At 35.0% G+C, this 18,843-nt stretch overlaps 4 protein-coding genes across 7 annotated transcripts; 2 read left to right on the top strand and 2 right to left on the bottom strand.

The window, feature by feature from the left end:
* Positions 1 to 135: 135 nt before the first annotated feature.
* Rps20 (ribosomal protein S20) lies at positions 136 to 1,405 on the bottom strand. Its single transcript, XM_076438095.1, has 3 exons — positions 1,248 to 1,405; positions 528 to 633; positions 136 to 446 (listed from the first exon to the last, which is right to left on the bottom strand). The coding sequence occupies exons 1-3, from the start codon at positions 1,248 to 1,250 to the stop codon at positions 190 to 192; spliced, it is 366 nt and encodes a 121-aa protein (XP_076294210.1). The 5' UTR covers positions 1,251 to 1,405; the 3' UTR covers positions 136 to 189.
* A 911-nt stretch (positions 1,406 to 2,316) lies between these two features.
* On the top strand, positions 2,317 to 12,103 carry Pds5 (cohesin associated factor B pds5). Of its 4 annotated transcripts, none has more exons than XM_076437848.1 (18): positions 2,317 to 2,602; positions 3,104 to 3,258; positions 3,353 to 3,547; positions 3,967 to 4,157; positions 4,238 to 4,445; positions 4,538 to 5,044; positions 5,107 to 5,405; positions 5,705 to 6,047; positions 6,119 to 6,223; positions 6,310 to 6,729; positions 6,797 to 7,159; positions 7,486 to 7,717; positions 7,837 to 8,084; positions 8,162 to 8,458; positions 9,115 to 9,150; positions 9,383 to 9,433; positions 9,494 to 11,679; positions 11,980 to 12,103. In XM_076437848.1, exons 2-17 carry the CDS (start codon positions 3,178 to 3,180, stop codon positions 9,548 to 9,550), a joined length of 3,633 nt encoding a protein of 1,210 aa, XP_076293963.1. In that variant the 5' UTR covers positions 2,317 to 2,602; positions 3,104 to 3,177; the 3' UTR covers positions 9,551 to 11,679; positions 11,980 to 12,103. The 4 variants fall into 4 exon arrangements, with proteins under 4 accessions (XP_076293963.1, XP_076293962.1, XP_076293965.1 ...); XM_076437847.1 differs by having other exon boundaries at positions 7,486 to 7,732; XM_076437850.1 differs by lacking the exon at positions 9,115 to 9,150.
* On the bottom strand, positions 11,718 to 14,699 carry Rs1 (Dead-box helicase Rs1). The gene is made up of 7 exons (XM_076437851.1): positions 14,327 to 14,699; positions 14,103 to 14,199; positions 13,556 to 14,013; positions 12,448 to 13,432; positions 12,122 to 12,373; positions 11,958 to 12,039; positions 11,718 to 11,867 (listed from the first exon to the last, which is right to left on the bottom strand). Exons 1-7 carry the CDS (start codon positions 14,594 to 14,596, stop codon positions 11,774 to 11,776), a joined length of 2,238 nt encoding a protein of 745 aa, XP_076293966.1. The 5' UTR covers positions 14,597 to 14,699; the 3' UTR covers positions 11,718 to 11,773.
* A 358-nt stretch (positions 14,700 to 15,057) lies between these two features.
* On the top strand, positions 15,058 to 17,893 carry LOC143215640 (pleiotropic regulator 1-like). Its single transcript, XM_076437932.1, has 10 exons — positions 15,058 to 15,326; positions 15,436 to 15,542; positions 15,609 to 15,733; positions 15,810 to 16,087; positions 16,180 to 16,329; positions 16,406 to 16,600; positions 16,881 to 16,999; positions 17,113 to 17,292; positions 17,373 to 17,526; positions 17,610 to 17,893. Exons 1-10 carry the CDS (start codon positions 15,324 to 15,326, stop codon positions 17,667 to 17,669), a joined length of 1,371 nt encoding a protein of 456 aa, XP_076294047.1. The 5' UTR covers positions 15,058 to 15,323; the 3' UTR covers positions 17,670 to 17,893.
* The last annotated feature ends 950 nt before the right edge of the window (positions 17,894 to 18,843 follow it).

Here is an 18,843-nt window from a genome sequence, read left to right as displayed (position 1 = left end):
TTCTAAATACCATTTAAATTATTAACACATTTTTTATACAAAGATACTCTTTTGATATGTAATCTCCAAATTTTGGGTATTCGTAAGGTAAACTACAATGTAATCAATATACAATATACATAAATTTCACAGATGTTTCAGTGTTTTCAAGTTTTTATTAAAACTTTATACATCATTTTTGCAAATGCCTTATTCATTAGCGATCGTGACTTCCACTTCTACACCAGGTTCAATGGAAATGCTTGTGATTTGTTTCACAATTTCTGATGGCGAGTACAAGTCGATGACTCTCTTGTGAATACGCATCTGGAAACGATCCCAAGTCTTGGAACCTTCTCCACAAGGTGTTTTACGTGTGGTTATCCTTAGGATTTTTGTGGGCATGCGGACTGGCCCCTTGACTTTCAGTTTCTGTTTGTTTGCTCCGTTGATCAGCTCAGAGCAAACTAAAATGATGCGTTATTACAGTAAGTTTCAGAATGATGATATGAAACAATATTGTAGTAATTCTCGGTGAGATAATTTACCTTTTTCAAGAGAGCGGACATTCCTTGAGGTAAGAGTTATTCTGATTCTGTGAATAGGCGTTACCTCCTGTCCTGGCTTCTCGGGGTTGTCGGTTTTTGTACTTGCCTGTAACATTATGGTCATTATTGTACACAAATATTTTTATGCCAAAATTCAGACATTTCTTTCAACCCAGATCATTTTTATATATTTATTATTACATTGTGTACATCGAATTGAACCTGTTTGCTCGTACAACGATTGAGCTTTTTACAACTTACAGAATACAGACGAATTTAATAATATTAAAACTGTTTTGAATAATGGTATGGCAATTTTTACTGGCGCTAATGTTATTACGAAGAAATTGGTTGAGTGAAATATAAAACAGTAAAGAATTAGAAAAATTTAAGAATATCGTAATGATGTTTTTAATGTAACAAAGTCATTAAGGGATGAAATCAATTTTTATTTTATTCCTGCTTCCCACAATCAATGCAGACAATTTTTATTTTACGTCTAGTTATAACAAATCATGGATTTTTGATCAATTTTACACGAAATCGATGGATAAAATAGGAATTACTTGTATGACTCATTGTTTAAGACACAAATCAGAAGCCGCGTGCGCAAATTAACCTAACACACCAAGAGTTATTTGCAAGTAAACATGCGATTACGGACAAACTGTTGTTAAAAAGTTTCTTAAAAGTATCAGCGGCTTCGATACAAGAACTTACCATTGTTTAAACTTCTTCCTGGTCGAGATAATCAATTTTTTTCACAATAAAACTGATCAGCGCTGAACCAGTGTATGCACACGTTGCATGTACCAAACAGAAAAGGTAGAGGAGAACGCGATTTCCGGTTAGCAGTAACACTGATTCCCATGAGCCGTATAGCGGTTGAAACGATTTGAAAAGGACTTTGGATACCACCGCCCCGGTTGATAAGCAAATGTACTAAAGGAAATAGCGCGAAGCTTGAAAAATATGGTTCACAAGAGCAGTTATATGAGTTATATTGGCGGGAATGTAACGAAACAATCTGTTCCGAACAACAAGACTCCAGGACGTGTTCTACGTGTTACGAAATATACATAAATACACATGTTATACATTCATTTTTCAGAATCTTACTGGAATCTTACTTTACTGAGGCTGAAATCGCCGTGCATGCACGTGAAATCTTGCACCAATATCTCTGCTCTGATTGGTGGCGTGGCAAAGTGAGGCAAAGCGTGGAGCTCCGCGGGTGATCGCGGGGTGAAGGGAAGTACATAATACATTTGAGTCTCGATAGTGGCGCTTCATGTCAAAGCCTTCTTCATGTTGTTTCAAGCAAAATATATCAGTGACTTCAAGCATATTCTAATGAATTTGGTGAAAATGGAAACTGTGTTTTGTATAACATAATTTGTTGCTTATATTATTCATGACGCGCATTTACATATAGACAAACATATTTTCTAAAGAATTATAAAACATTTATTCGATGTATTTTTAAAACGATAATGCTCATTGTATGCATATATACAATTCTGAGGCGTCACTAAAAATTGCTGTACAATTATTTAAAATATTGTTTACATTATTAGATATTTCGGTGTCTATATATATAGGAATTTGCCGTGCTAATTAGAATTCACCATTACATCGTGTTCTAACTTCACGGCGGTATATCAATGCGTCATTGGTTCGGTCTTTTCGTCTACAAGTTCTAACCAATAGAATCACCGGTACTTTCCCTCGGTATTTTCATATTGTTCGTCGAGTCTGAAGTGTCTCCCGGTATCCCGAAATATGGCTAACTTCAAGTGATCGAGTTGCGCTGTTGCGTCCTTTGACACGCTTAACCGTTTACGAAAACTGTTTCGCTACTTTTTTGATGACATTTTGATCGTTTTACCATGCCAAGTATTCACAAAAAATTCCGAAAGTTACGCCGAAAGCGATACGCTCGCACTTAGTAATAATTACACCGTGATAGTGTGTGAACATCAAAAACTAAGCTAGTGCCGTGTATCCATCACATATATTTGCTTTATTGATATTCCGAGTGTCACAGGCCTTGTGGTGCCTATGCATATCTTGAGGTAATACACCTTTTAACGCATACAATAATTCATATGTCACATGAACGTGCATTACAGAATATTCGAACCTTTCAAATATGTTAAATTATAATATTGTTTACGTTGCTTTCGTGTAGTTATATCCGACCAGTGTACATAACCTACGCGATATGTTTTACTATTATCCAATGTAGAATATAATTAATACATCCTAACGAATGCAAACACGGACCAACGTGTAAGTCTTTCCTTCAGTGAACTGATTTAAGTCATATTTTCGTTATGCGACTTGTATTTACCGTTCGTACGCGACAATTTACGCTTGCTGTTTGTACCCGATGCAGAAGCTACGATAGTGTACAATCGTGAAAGTCGCTAACCTATCGTTAACATAAACATCAACATTTAGTGTTCGGTTCGACTGATTTCGAGATTTCCGTTCGAACATGTTTTATTTATCTCCTATTTATTTCGGTGGTTTAGTAATTAATCAATGGTTTAACGAGGTGTGTAATATTACAGAATTTGGACAGTGTTCTAGATTATTTTAAGGACATAAAGTTTCTCGTATTTGGTTGAGCCATTAAGTAAACATTATGTCGGAAATAGTTTACCCGCAAGGGTGTAGATCTGTCACAGAAGATCTGGGTCCTGATGAACTCATTCGGAGATTAAAGGTACACTTCTAAATAATAAGGATAGTATATTTTATAAAAAGACACGAAACGATTGAAAGTAATAACTTGAATATCTTAAAAATCTTTTGGACAGACATTAGCTCACACATTGCAAGCAATGGGGCAAGATGAAGGAATGTATCAACAGTATATTCCGCTTGCATTGCATTTGGCTGAAGAACACTTTCTAATGCATCAAAGCAAAGATGTACAACTTCTGATCGCGTGCTGTATCGCAGATGTTTTGAGGGTTTACGCACCCGAAGCACCGTACAAAGATGCGGAACAGGTAAACTGGAAAAATATGTAATTTTAGTTGAAGAGAGTCGGCGATAACTGGACTGCGGATCTTTATACATTCATAGCAAAATTGTAGAACAAAATTATAGAAAATTTTTAAAGTTGTAGAAGTCTCAATACAGTAGAACTTTGATTATCCATGCTAATTAGTGGAACATGATTCTTATTGAAGTGCGCAGTAAATCATGTAGTATATGGGTTGATTTAACGCAAACTAATTCTTTGTGGAAAGTATTCACACAATAAAGAATTCGAACATCAGAGGCCTGGATAATCGAGGTTCTACTGTATATGATTTCTCCTCTATTAAAATCGTTAAGGGAAGAAATAACATTAAATTTTATTTCTATTCCTTGCAAAACGTCAAAAAGTTGACATTTGAATAAAATGAATCTTTTACTGTTGTAGGTCAAAACAATATTTCTGTTCCTGATCAAACAACTAGCTGGTTTGAAAGACCCTAAAGACCCTGCTTTTAAAAGATACTTCTACCTATTGGAGAATCTGGCATATGTGAAATCTTTTAACATGTGCTTTGAATTAGAAGACTGCCAAGAAATCTTTTGTGCGCTCTTTTCTCTTATGTTTAGGATAGTGAAGTGAGTATGATTACAGGGAAGAGCATGCGGCTAAATGCACTAAAGAAATAGCAGGCACTTAATTCGTTTTGTAATTACAGCGATGAACATTCTGGGAAAGTGAAAAGCTTTATGTTAGATGTATTATGTCCACTTATTACCGAGTCAGATATTGTTAGTAACGAACTCCTAGACATTATACTTATGAATATTGTAGAGCCCAACAAAACACAGAAAAAGAATGCATACTTGCTCGCAAAGGAACTAGTAATTAAATGTAGCGATACATTAGAACCGTATATTCAAGCAGTGAGTAAAATCAAATTAAAATATTGCACGTTGAATATGTCTCAAGAGGAAGGAGATAATCGAATTATGTTTTCTATGTTTTAAATTTACAGTTCTTTAACCATGTACTGATCTTGGGTAAAGAGGAGAAAAGTTTACAAATTTGCAAGAAAGTATATGATCTAATTTACGAGTTAAATCACATATGTCCAAGCGTCTTATTGTCCGTCCTTCCACAATTAGAGTGTAAACTAAAGTCTTCTTCTGAAACTGAAAGATTGGGCGCTGTAGCACTGCTAGCTAGAATGTTTTCCGAGAAAGGATCTCAGTTAGCCGTGCAACATACGCAACTGTGGCGAGCATTCTTAGGAAGGTTTAACGATATCAGCGTATCGATTCGCATAAAATGTGTACAGTATTCAATGCATTTTTTACTAAACCATCCTGAACTGAGAAAGGATATTACTGACACCTTAAAATTAAGGCAACACGACGCGGACGAAAGTGTTCGATACGAAGTTGTTATGGCTATAGTGACCACTGCCAGAAGGGATTTCGAAGTGGTATCGGACAGCGAAGATTTGCTTGAATTTGTCAAAGAGAGAACTTTGGATAAAAAGGTATGTTCTCTATACGAAATATAATTGTACCTCTATATTCTAATGATTTCTTTAATTTCTAGTTTAAAATCCGGAAAGAAGCAATGGCAGGATTGGCAATGATATATAAGAAGCACTTGAACGATGCGGACGTACCACAAGCTACAAAGAAGGCTGTTACCTGGATTAAAGATAAAATACTACATGGTTATTATATGGCAGGCATGGAAGATAGATTATTGGTGGAAAGGTTATTAAACACCTGTTTAGTACCTTACCAATTGCCAGCTGACGAGAGGATGAAGAAATTGTATCATTTGTTAGGTACAATCGATGACCATGCGTCCAAAGCTTTCGTCGAACTGCAGAAACATCAGCTTGCGTGAGTATAGGCATCGGGTTGAGAATCCTAATATAAAATTCTGATATATTCGAGAATCCTGAAAATTGCGAATTCTCGCACGGCTCTAGTAATATTATGTTGTAGGGAAAGTTCTATCGTATTTTAAATAAGCAGATAATTTTGCTTGTAAATGAAAAATGAAATTATATCATTGAATAATATTAAACATGTATTTTGATAAATTGATCCAAATGTTTTCTTTAAAATACGACAGAACTTTTCCTCCAACCTAACACAGAATTTCATGTACATCATCTTGGTATTTCTATTTTCACTAGGGTACGGAGGGCAGTAGTCGAATGGTTGGAGGTAGTGAAAAAACCAGATGCAGTGGTTGAATTAGGGGCTAAAATCCATCAAATATCTCGCTTCTTGCCAGATCCTATGAAAGTTCAAGAATTTTTACAGAAATTTAGTGCTCATATGAGAAAAGACGCGGCGTTGTTGCAAGGAATGGAAACGATAGTTCAACCCAATGTATCTTGCAAGGAGTGTGCGGATACGATAAGTATGGCTCTCAAAAAGTTGGGTCAACCGGTAATGACGAATTTGTATTACAATACGATAAAAATGCTGTTGGAAAGAGTCAGTTCTGTCATGATCGATGAAGAAGCTATTAGGGTAATTCATATATTGATCGTAGTTTAATTAATTGTAACAGGCATATCTTATATTGGTTCTAATTTATACAGGTTTTAATCGGATACGTGTTAGATTGTTTAAAAGGAGGAAATGTGATAGAGGAAGTTGGGCTTAACCCAAACAATGCAGGAGAGAAAGGTCTAAGGTTACTTGTGGTACGTTAACAATAATATCTCACGAATGAACACAAATAATGTTTCTCAATTATTCTTGGTGTGTACACTGATTTGTTCATTTCCAGATGCTTTCATTCGTATTCGGTCCACATTTTCTTCACAATGATATTCTGACGCAACTTGTTCATCTATTGGAATTAGAGGATGAAATGGTAGCACCATTGGTTCTTTCAATTTTTACATTTTTAGGGAAATACAAACCTTTGTGCGATGTCGCACCGGACATTATGAACCTGATGGTTCCAATTTGTAAGAATTTTGCTGAAACGGGAACATCGAAACAAGCGAAACAGGCTGTTAGATGTTTGTTCGTTAATATGACCAATATTCACGATACCATATTCCCTGAAATTATTGAGAGAATTAAGCTTACCCTTACACCGACTTCAGAATATTATCGAACATCAATAGTCACGTTAGGTCATATAGCTTATAATTTACCAGAGAAATATCAAGTACAAATAAAAAATATGGTGTCTAGAAAGGTAAATTTCATTATCCTTCATTATATCACTATTATATAGTAGAATCATCTGATGTATGCGTTTGCAGATAGTGAAGGAGCTATTAGTAAAGGAAAGCAGCGAACAGACTTCGGACACCATCGATGGAGACTGGTGCAGAGAAGATCAACTACCTGAGGAAACACGTTGTAGATTAGAAGGTTTAAAATGTATGGCACGCTGGTTATTAGGATTGAAGACTGATGTTCTCTCTGCACAAAAAACATTTAGAATGCTGAACGCGTTTGTAGTAAACAAAGGTGATCTTTTACAACAAGGTCGTTTAAGTAAAGCAGAAATGAGTTGGCTGCGATTACAAGCTGGTTGCTCGATGCTGAAGATCTGCGAGCAGAAGGGTGTCGGCGATCAGTTCACAGCTGAACAGTTTTACAATCTGTCGCAGCTCATGGTGGTATGTTATTAGCTAGAAATAGTTATTAATAGACTGCGGATCTTTATGCAAAATAAAATGTTTCTGCATCAATTGCAAGACGCAGGAGCTAAATATACATTTATATTCTTCATTAATAATTTTAATGTGGTGAAAATAGTATATTAATTCTTAAAGTCTTTTAATATTCTCACTGTTTTAAATTGCACTTGCTCGTTTTCGTCATAAATGCATAAAATCCTCAGTCTAGTTATTAGTATCAAAATCTTACTAGTTTTAAGTTCCTGTTTATAGTATATTGCGTGAGAACATAGGTCGCAGTTATGATTGTTCGAATTGGTTCGTAGGACGAAGTCCCACAAGTGAGAGAGGCTTTCGGTAGCAAATTACATAAAGGACTTGGAAGGGGAATACCAAACAAATGTTTACCGCTAGATTTTATGGGCTATTACGCTCTCGCCGGCAAGGAACAAGACAAAAGACTAAAGTGTGTTTTAAAAACCTATATGCAGACCGATATAAATAAGAGGAGGGATTATGTGAAGACATTGTCGCTGGGTACCGTAGAACGGGCCATGGGTAAGAAACTAAATAGTAAGGCATTATCGAAATATTGTTTTCAGATTATGTTTCTTCTACGACAGAACCACGGTATAGAACAAAAAGATGTTAACGGTTTCGCTGAATTATCATTTCAGGTCAATTGCCACATATTCTTCCCGATTACATGCTAGTATTCGCTGTACCAATTCTTGCGCACGATCCAGAATTCACGAGTCACATAATAATATCTCAATTGAAGATCATACAGCAATGCTTATGGTTTATATTAGAACCGTTAATAACGAAGAACGAGTACTATTGCTATGGTTTTTACAAAAATCTCATAGAACGAATGAAAAGTCACAAAGATGCTCTGAAACCAGAAGATAACAACATGAACTATGTAATTATTTCAAGTTAACATTTTATTATACATATACATTATCTATGAAACCGCTTACCTTATGTTCTTCTTTGCAGAAATTATGGGCAGTTTGTGATTTAGCTATGAATGTAATATTTACTAAGACAACAAATTTCGATTTGAAAGAATTCCCAAGTGAGACACGAATTCCCACCATGTACTTCAAGCGTGCGGATGAACTGCTGACGAACAACAGGAATTATTTACCCGCCGAAATGCAAATTAACATGTCCAGTCCCAAAGGAAAAGGAACGATTCACAATGTACATTCTGTCAGTGAAAGGCCGCAACGCAGAGCTAAGTCTAAACAGCAAAAAGAAGTGGGCATCGGGCCAAACGAAACTGATGCAAGGGTGAGAAAATAGAAATTTTCGATTCGTATCAATCTTTAGAGCGGTGATGAGCAACCCGCGGACTGCAGTAGACCAAAAGTGGGAACCTAATACAGTAAAGTCGCGATCTAGCTCCCAAAGGATCTCCACGATCACTGTCCCTTCGCCTACCCCTCCCACTGGGGACATCCCCGCGACGGGCCAAGAAGCTCGAACTGCCGCGCAGTCCGTATTTACATGCTGTCCTTTTTTACGTTCGGCATCCTTTGTACTTTCGGCGCGGTCGACGCAGTCATAAAAAAATAGTTTCCCTACACGATCTCTGTTCCTGCTCGGAACGAACGCAACCAACGCAATATTAAATACTTTGTTACGTCGCCAGCTCCAGTTTCAGGTTGTGTTTACGCTACGGTTTCGCAGTGCCTCTTTAATTCGAGCTTCATAACAACAATAGACGTGAACGAAGGCCTGCGGGCCGCAGGCAGTATGCTACAGAGCCAAATGCGGCCCGCGGGCTGTCGGTTGCTCATCACTGCTTTAGAGGGTTGGGGACTGGCCACTATAGTGTGACCAGGAACAAACCCTCTGAAGGTGAAGCAAATAAAGAATAGAATAGATCAGTTTTCTTAAGTAGTAAAGTACTAAACGTTCCTAAATATGTAAAATGTGATTTCAAGCTGCAAATTGGAGAAGTGGAATGTATTGATGCACAGGTAAAATAGTTTGGAAATTTCGTTGAAAGATAATATTTGATGTTTTTTTGTATATTATATATTATACATATATGTATAAGTATTCGATTACGCGTGGTAAACATTTTAAGATATAAAATCAAGATTGACAATGAAATGACTTAGTGAAAAATTTATCACGCGAAGTCGAAGATTATTTATGTTGTCTGCACGCAATGGTATAGGAAATATGACATATGAAATTTGTTTACAGCCAGCGGAAGCGTCGGAAACTAGAATTCAATTACCTGGTTTAGAGGAAGAGGTAAGCAAGCAGAAAATTTATGATGTTAGTTCTATAGATATTAAGAATATGAATTTTCAGATTGAAGAACCACCAGCAAAGAGGGCATTAAGAGAATCGGATAAAGTAAATAAATAATTAAATGAATGAACTGTATCCAAGGGGATGTTAGTAATAGGGGAAAGACTTAAGGGACGTGATGATCATAAGAAATTAAAGAATCTAAAAATACTTTACAAATTAGAAAACAGAATATTTTGGTTATGTACAACAATTAATAAACCTGTCGTTCGCGTATGTCTAGACAGTAAGGTGTTAAGATAATTATACATTAACATCAAATAATGAATACGTGTAGGTTAATAATTCGAATGAATTTTCTGAAGTGACTTACAAATGAAACATTTATCATTTCTCTTAAATAGGAAAGAATCTAATGTAAACACGTCCTACTTTTAACTTCTTTATACGTTAACAAAAAAATAAGCAGTGGCACATTCGATGGTATAAAACAATGATTTCTTCATCGGATTAATAAATGTATGGGGAACATTTTTTTTTGTTAAATAACAAACGTTAAAAAATGTTTTCGAAATTGAAGGGGACTCTCTTCCTTACAAAGCATCTGACAATTGTTGTATTGTTCACTTTTGCACTAACGAATATAAACGTTTATACTATTTTATGCTGTTTCTTCAGATATGTGTAAAAAAATATATGTGATGAACTATTTCCAAATAGATGAATTCATATATATATAAATATATATATAAACTATTATCATAGTTAAGATTCAGTTTGAATTGTTTGAATGCAAGATAATCGAAAAACAGGTTTTTGTTACAAAAATGTGTCTGTATGTATAAAATATATTGTTTTTGTACGCAGAAGAGAACAACATGACGTTGTTGGATTTCTGTAAACGTTGTGTTCCAAATTTTAAAAAAAGGCGTGTGTCAATTGGCTTTGTGATCCAAAGTTGTTTGTTTCTATTAATTTGATTATTATTATTATTATCTTATTGCGACTATTAATATTATTATTATTATTATTATTATCATTATTCTATTGAGGAAATTATAGCTCTAACTATCACTGTCTCCCAAAATTATCTGTTTATATTTTAACCCTCATACGTCCCTCATTTCGCAAACTGAATCTGTCCCTCGGTGTCAAATTGATACAATGGTAAAAGATCGATGAAATAACATGGTAAACAGTTATTTTTCGATGTTTTTTTATTGAAATCGATGAGTTAACATTTACGTCTTAGGTTTTTCGATTATTTGTGTCGCATTAATAAAATAAAAGTGACGAAGTTTTGGGCAAATTTACCCACAAATAACAGAATAGTATAATTTATTTCAGGAAAACTGTGTCAAATTGACACGAGGGACGGATGAGGGTTAATACTAAATTTAACTTAAATTGTTCGATATTTGGTCAGCGCACGGCCTTTAATTATTAATTTATTTCAAACACGGTGACCTTATAAATACTTCAATAGTATCTATACATGTATCAATTTAAAAGTTCTCGATCCTCGTATGTGACAGTTATTCCTGTATCACTGTCATTGTATATGTATTATAAACTACTTTCGTATCAATTCCATTCAAATTTGTATCGAAAAACTTTTCCATACTTAAGACGCGGTAATATTCCCACATGACCCGCGAATATTCTTCATAATATTTTATAATATTTTCTTACAATCACTTTTCGGCGTATATGTATACTAGAGTTTTTAATTAATTCTTATTAATTATTATTACGATCGTTAACACAAGTATTCCTGAAATTATTTAACGAAGAGAAACATGTTATATATAAAGCTAGTGTAGTTTACCGAAACGTACTTGTAATTTTATAAAAAAACGAAATGGTCTAAACAAATATGGAAATTTACCATTAGAAAGTCAGAGAAGAAGTTGGATACAAAAATGAATGGAAATTCAAGTAATTTAAAATGGGCCTAGGTTTTATAAATTTCCTTTTTCAACATTAGGATTATTAGCATTAAGCATTAAACTGTATTAAACCTAAAGATGAATGGAAATTGTGAATGAGGCTGTGAATGGCGATGAATGTTTGCTTTTATTATCTAAATATTATAGAATTACGCATACCTATTACCTCTTCACTAAATTGCATTGTACTGCAATTTTTTCAAACAGGTTATAGACTATGAAGTATACATATTCTGATGAAAAAAAATAATAAAAAAACCAATTACTCAGTGCTATTCATCTGTCAATCTGTGAGACGTAAGTGACGCATTGTAACGGTTCTATAATAAAACAAATTAAGTAAAATGGTATGTATTTAATAAGAGTGTAGTTACAGATATAAAAATTCATCTTAACGTTTTTTAAAAGTTTTTTTGCTGTCCTTTTTTCCTCTGCTGAAATTTTGTCCACCTTTCGTTTTACTTTGCTTTTTCTTAACGTTCGTCCTAGAATCGAAACGAAAAATCTGTTTAGAACTGTAACATTCGAATACATAACATTTTATTATACAAATATTCGATCAAAGAATTACTCACTCATAACGCATTCTCTTTACAGCTTTTTTACTTGTATCCGTTAAGTCGGCAACAAATGAAGATTTTGGTCGTTTTAGACCCGCTAAAATATAATCGATATATTATACTAAAAAGTAATACCATTAAACTTTTAAATATGAAAATAAGATTTTGTTGTAATATACCTCTCTTATTAGTTGTAGATCTATCATCATCTATAACCGCACGGATTTTTTTCTGTTTGTTTTTCTTTTTAGCTAGTCTTGCTTGGTACGCCGCAGTCTTATCTAATTCATTCCTCGCTCTATCCTCTGCAGTTTCCTTTTTAGGTTCTTTCGCTACTTTCTTCTTTTTCTCTTGAACCAGATTCGAGGGCTCCCTATTTTGCTTTTTGTTTGCTTTAATCTTTGGCTGTTTCTCAGTTAACGATAACTTCTCTAAAAAATATCGTTCATTTTATTCTTATATTAGACATTAGACGAAAAGAAAAATTAATTTTTATGCGACAAACCTTTCTCTTCTTTCCTCTCCCTTTGAGTTTGGAACCAACTTCTTTGTTCACCCTTGTTATTTTCATTTTTAAGTAATTTCTCGACACGATTCGTTTGGTTTTCCATTTTAGCTAATTCTCTTTCATTTCTCTCTTCTTCTAAGATCTTCTCTACATCGGGCTCAAGTGATTGTAATCTTTTATTATACTTTTCAATAATGTCTGGCGGTATTATGCGATTTTTCACAGGATTCTTTGCGTTTTTAATAATTTCTTTAACCAAAGTACGTTCCTGTTCTCCAGCCAATGATACCGATACTCCAACTCGACCAGCTCTAGCAGTTCTTCCAACTCTATGTATATAATGTTGCATGGTAGCCGGCATAACAAAATTAATTACAGTTTTTACACCACTAATATCTAAACCTCTCGCGGCAACATCTGTCGCTAATAAAATATCAATTTCTTCATTCTTGAATTTACTTAAATTTTCTAAACGTTGCGGTTGCGTAAGATTACCGTGAAGTTCTTGAACCTTCACGCCCAACAGTCCCAATAAAATGTGAAGTCTGTGTGCTTGTTTCTTGGTCTGTACAAAAACCATGGCATGATCGTGAAAAGTTCGACAAATTAGAGCAGCTAAAATTGCCTCGCGATCTCCTTCTCTTTCTTTTCGTATTCGAATAAATTCCTGGCGTAAATTGAAGGCAACATCTTGATTACTATCTACAAATATTTTCACTGGTTTGTCTAACGACACAGCAGCTAAATCCTTCACTTCTTCCGTCATAGTAGCGGAGAATAAAATCGTCGATCTCGTTCTTGCACACTGGTTAACTATGTACTTCATTTGTTCGGCAAAGTATTCGTCTAACATCCTGTCAGCTTCGTCCAGAATGAGTACTTCGATGCTGTCTAATGAGAAAGTGGGTGTATTTTTGATATGGTCAATTAGTCTACCGGGTGTAGCTATCACGATATCTGGATTCTTCCTCAATACAGTTTCCTATTTAAACAATAATGAAGCATGTAATAGATAATGTATACACATTGAACAACATTTAGTTACCAGAAGTTCCTCAACAAAAAATTTCCAATGTAAAAATTGATTTTCTAATACATTACTCACTTGAACTTTTACATCCAGACCACCGACAGACAATCCTACTTCGACTGTTGTAAACTGAGACAATTGCTTGGTGACTTGATACACCTGAACTCCGAGTTCTCTTGTTGGTACTAATACAAGAACTCGAGAAACAGCTGCACCGTCTAAAGGCCTATACAATAATCTTTCTAGAGTTGGAAGCATATAAGCTGCAGTTTTCCCAGTACCTGTAGCAGCACACCCACATATATCTCGTCCCATCAATGCAACGGGAATAGTAGCAGCTTGAATAGGTGTTGGATGTACAAAATTCATAGCTGTTATAGCTTTTAACAAAGGTCGTGATAAATTCATTTGATAAAAGGTTGCATATGGTTCAGAGTTTGAATATTCCTCAAAATTAATTGTTTCTTCGTCGTCATCATCTTCTTTAACAGCCTTTTTCTTTTTACCCTTCTTTTCTCTGGTTTTAAATACATCTGTAATCAAATATAGACATTTATTTAACACGTTCATTTATTTAACATAAAATACAAAATTATACAATATAATTAAAATCTGATCATACCTTTTTTAAGTTCATCTTCTGAAAGAGAAATATCATCATCATCATCCTCTTGTTTAGATTCGGATAAATCTACGACAGAATTGTTGTCGTCGTCTTTCTTAAATTAAATATATAAAACAAATTAATAGGCAGATAATTATTTATTCATTGACTTACAATTCCATAGTAACAAAATAGAACAATGTAATCAATTCTGCGATAAATCTGATAATGCATATACATACTTCATTCTCAGTTTCTTGTCTAATCTTCTTAATTTTGTCATCGAGCTTCGTTTTCGCCTTTCGTTTAATGTACTTGCTCAAATCATTCCATGTGTCCTTATTATACTCCGAAATGTCGTTTATAAATTGAAAATTATTATCGAACTCTTTGTTCTTTTTTCTGCTCTGTTTCCGTGGCTGAAAATCGTCCTCTACATCCGAATTTTCAGAGTAATCTGGCACTTCCTCGTCGTCTGCGATAGTTTTAATTAAATCACAATTGTTATCCATTTTCCATTACAAATATTAAACAATCATATTCAGTGCTAAACACGCGAACCACATGGGCACAGCGCACACGTGCTCTGTACTGCTCTGTACACATGTCTCTGCACTGTCCAATAAGTCATTGAAGTTTCTACTGTCCAAAATTCTTTATAGAAAATTATATTACATGTATAATAATATAAATAATATTAATCTATTAAATATCTCTCTCTCGTAATATTTAACATCAATAATTTAATATGCAAGTGCTTACGGTTGGTCTAAAGAAGGCATCCAGGTCTGATTGGCTAGTAGGTGCATATAAATTTGCTATTGGTCGAAGTGACAAAGTGTCAGCCAATCAGATCACGAATACGTATGGTCCCGACTACTTTTTTCACTGCCAGTGACTCTTCCGTAGCGTAGATACATCCCTGGCTTTAATCGCGCATGCGCGTAGATCAATGATGAATCTTATAGTGGCTCAAGTCTCAAGTGGCTGAGAATCACTGAGAATGCTGAGATGGGCTTTGAGCTTTGGGCTTGGCGGCGGGGGTTTTTCATAGTTTTTCAGCCATTTCTGCAGTTTCTGAATAGGTTTCTCGAAGGGGGCGGTGGCATCCTTTTCAATTTGTTTCAACCGCTGTACGGCTGGCTTATAGGGGGGAATCTCGCGTATCCATAGTATATATATCAATTATCAGTAATTATCAGTGACAATACCAGACAATACTAATATTCTTTGGAGAAAATGGTAAGAACAATTAGTTGTTTAATAGTAATTTTGGAGGAAACAATAAATCTTTCCCGCTTCGTTTTCGCATCCAGCATTATAATCATTATAATACTCTTTTTATTCATAGGACGTTCAAAGACATTCTGTGCACACTCTTGTCTTCAGATCATTAAAAAGAACTCATGACATGTTCCTAACAAATCAAGGTACTTTGCCACCAGTGGATCCTAACTTGTAAGTACATACCACTTCGTTCTATTTCGTGTACTATTTCGTAAATAATATGCTAATTTTCTGTAGGTTAAGAATGAAAAAATCCTTGAAAGCAAAAGACTGTTATGGCCCCATATTGGAGCGAGTGAAAACCAGTAATTTATCAAAAATGGAAAACGAACATGAAAATGCAGATCCTCCACCACCTGGCGGTACGTGTATTAATTGTTTATGTTTACATAAATTTGATTGGTATAGTATTATTAAATATAAGAATCTGATTTACAGACGAATCGTTTCGTGGAACCAATAACAGTGCAGTGATACCTTATAATCCATTACACAATAACAATGGAGTCGTAACGCAAATAAATGCAGGAGGGAATACAGTTAATAACATCTTGATGATACCACAGAAAAAGTCACCGTCAATGGCAAAACCAAAATGGCATGCGCCATGGAAATTATACAGAGTTATCAGTGGCCATCTCGGTTGGGTGCGATGCTGTGCTGTTGAACCAGGAAACGAATGGTTCGCTACTGGCTCAGCAGACAGAGTTATTAAGGTAAGACATGTTTTACATGATACTTTTATTTATACAAGGTACATATTTCAAAACATGTAATTCTTTATACTATTTATACATGAATAATGTAGATATGGGATCTTGCAACTGGTAAATTAAAAGTATCTTTGACTGGACACATTAGCAGTGTCCGTGGATTAGCCTTTTCACAACATCACCCATACCTATTCTCTTGCGGAGAAGATCGCCAAGTCAAATGTTGGGATCTAGAATACAATAAGGTAAGTAAATAGACATATCTGAAATATACATATAACATCAATTTTATAGTTGTAACTAACTGTGTTCTGTGTACAGGTTATAAGACATTATCATGGTCATTTATCAGCAGTGTACTCCATGGCGTTACATCCTAATATAGATGTATTAGTAACTGCTGGTAGAGATTCCACTGCAAGAGTATGGGATATGCGTACCAAAGCCAACGTACACACACTGGCAGGTCATACTAATACAATTGCTAGTGTCATTTGTCAAGCCGTAGAACCACAGGTATATTCTTCGCCAAGAACTTTCGAAATTGTTTAAAGATTTATACGCCGGATTTTATGCATTTATTACAAAAATGAGTACGTGCAATTTGAAACAGTCAAAAGGTTAAAAGACCTTAAAAGTATTTGTATATTATTATTACTACATCAAAATTATTAGTAAAAAATATAAATTTATATTTAGCTCCTGTGTCTTGTAATTGATGCTCAAACTTTTTATTTTGCATAAAGATCCAGAGTCTATTTATAACATTGTAATACGTTCCTATTTTTCTTACTAGATTGTTACTGGAAGTCATGATTGCACTATAAGGTTGTGGGATTTAGCAGCTGGAAAATCCAGAGCAACTTTAACGAATCATAAAAAGAGTGTTAGAGCTGTAGCCTTCCATCCATCATTGTATGTATATGCATGGATGTATGTGTGCATGCGCGTGCGTGTGTGTACACATATGTGATTTGTAATGACCTACCCTTGATACTTTTATTTATGTAACTTGCTCTGTTTATTAGATACATGTTTGCCTCTGCATCCCCGGATAATATTAAACAGTGGAAGTGTCCAGAAGGGAAATTTATACAAAATCTATCTGGTCACAATGCTATAGTTAATTGTTTGGCTGTAAATGCTGACGGTGTTTTAGTTTCTGGTGCAGATAATGGCACTATGCACCTTTGGGACTGGAGAACTGGGTAAATTTGATATAATGTTTAATTGAAATCATAGTATTACACAATATCTACAACAATTCTATATTTGATGTGCTTTCCAGGTATAATTTCCAACGCTTACAAGCGCCAGTGCAACCTGGATCAATGGATAGTGAAGGTGGAGTCTTTAGTATTACATTTGACATGTCTGGTACTAGAATGATCACCACAGAAGCGGATAAGACAATTAAAGTTTACAAAGAAGATGATGCTGCTGTAAGTATAATTTGATAACTATGAGCTAATTTCGTAAAAATCGAGCCACATAAAATTTCCTCTCTTTTTCTCAACATTTACAGACCGAAGAAACTCATCCTGTTAATTGGAGACCCGATATAATAAAACGAAGAAAATATTAAATGATGCAGCGTTTCTATTAATAATTGAAATATTTCAAAGTTTATCATCCAAATCAAATTCTTCTTCTGGAAAATCTCCTACTTTTATATGTATTGGTTTTATGAATCGACCATATTTTGGCAAATGCTCGAAATATTTTTTACCACTCACACTGTGAATACAACATACACTGTAATACAAAAATCAAATGAACCAGTTTGAATAATATTTTGTTCCGAGAAAAGGTGACGTTGCAAGATGTTATTGGAAGGGAATAGGTCTCACACTCTTTTTTTAATTATTTGATCCCCTCAGGGTTTCAAATCCATTTACCAACTCCCTATCCTTTCCACTCTCACTACTATCGCCTTTTCAGCGGGGCCTACAGTTTATAAAGGTGAGTTCCGAACCACCTTGGGGGGTCACCACAGTTTTTAAAAGGCACATGGAATAATTTCCATCGGGGATTAAACCTGCGACCACGGAGTCCGCAGGCACGCGCTTCACCCACTGAGCCACTGCGAAAAAATTATTTTAGAAATCAAAACATATTTTAGGATAGACCACTAAACCCGGTTTTAAAAAAAAAATTTAGTCCAAATTTCGCTTCGATATCTTTTTTAGATCAAAAGTTATAGCAAAATGTGCACCGCGCCGTCCCGGGATTCAAATGCGCGCTGTCTCCAGATCAGAGTTGGGCAGGAATTAATTACATGAGTAATTAATTACATGTAATTGTAATTGTATTTCTGCAATTCCAATTCCAATGACATGTAATTGTAACTGTAATTGTTAGTAGCAGTTACAAGTAATTGTGGCTGGTAGCTGCAATTACTTGTAAGTCTTGTAACTGCTACTAACAATTACAGTTACAATTACATGTAATTGGAATTGGAATTGCAATTACTTTCGCTCAACCAGTAATTGTAATTGCGGACCACAATTACAATTACAGTGATTCGTCAAGTAATTGCAATTCCAATTACATGTAATTGTAATTGTATTTCTGCAATTCCAAATTACAGTAATTGGCAAGTAATTGTAACTGTAATTGAAATTACATTTTGCCCAACTCTGCTCCAGATGCCGACTTTCCGACTCATGCTTCCGAAACTTCGGCAACGTGAAAATTGGTGAAAATCGAACGCGTCGGCGTCGTTCAGTCGAGCAGGTAGTCACACGGACATGGTAGAG

Source organism: Lasioglossum baleicum, chromosome 14 (genome assembly GCF_051020765.1).
Source record: "Lasioglossum baleicum chromosome 14, iyLasBale1, whole genome shotgun sequence".
Classification (NCBI taxonomy): Eukaryota; Metazoa; Arthropoda; class Insecta; order Hymenoptera; family Halictidae; genus Lasioglossum; species Lasioglossum baleicum.
The sequence above is the reverse complement of the archived record's forward strand: the minus strand, read 5'-3'. Positions and strand labels throughout refer to the sequence as shown.

Coding starts and splice junctions, on each gene's coding strand:
- Pds5 (XM_076437847.1), top strand. CDS start 3,178: ATGTCGGAAATAGTTTACCCGCAAGGGTGTAGATCTGTCACAGAAGAT. Junction 4,158..4,237: donor CTTATGTTTAGGATAGTGAA/GTGAGTATGATT, acceptor TTGTAATTACAG/CGATGAACATTCTGGGAAAG. Junction 6,730..6,796: donor AAAATATGGTGTCTAGAAAG/GTAAATTTCATT, acceptor ATGCGTTTGCAG/ATAGTGAAGGAGCTATTAGT.
- Rs1 (XM_076437851.1), bottom strand. CDS start 14,596: ATGGATAACAATTGTGATTTAATTAAAACTATCGCAGACGACGAGGAA. Junction 14,200..14,326: donor GACAAGAAACTGAGAATGAA/GTATGTATATGC, acceptor ATTTAATTTAAG/AAAGACGACGACAACAATTC. Junction 13,433..13,555: donor GTCTGGATGTAAAAGTTCAA/GTGAGTAATGTA, acceptor TTGTTTAAATAG/GAAACTGTATTGAGGAAGAA.
- LOC143215640 (XM_076437932.1), top strand. Junction 15,734..15,809: donor AGATCCTCCACCACCTGGCG/GTACGTGTATTA, acceptor TCTGATTTACAG/ACGAATCGTTTCGTGGAACC. Junction 17,000..17,112: donor GTAGCCTTCCATCCATCATT/GTATGTATATGC, acceptor TCTGTTTATTAG/ATACATGTTTGCCTCTGCAT.
- Rps20 (XM_076438095.1), bottom strand. Junction 447..527: donor TGTCCGCTCTCTTGAAAAAG/GTAAATTATCTC, acceptor GCATCATTTTAG/TTTGCTCTGAGCTGATCAAC.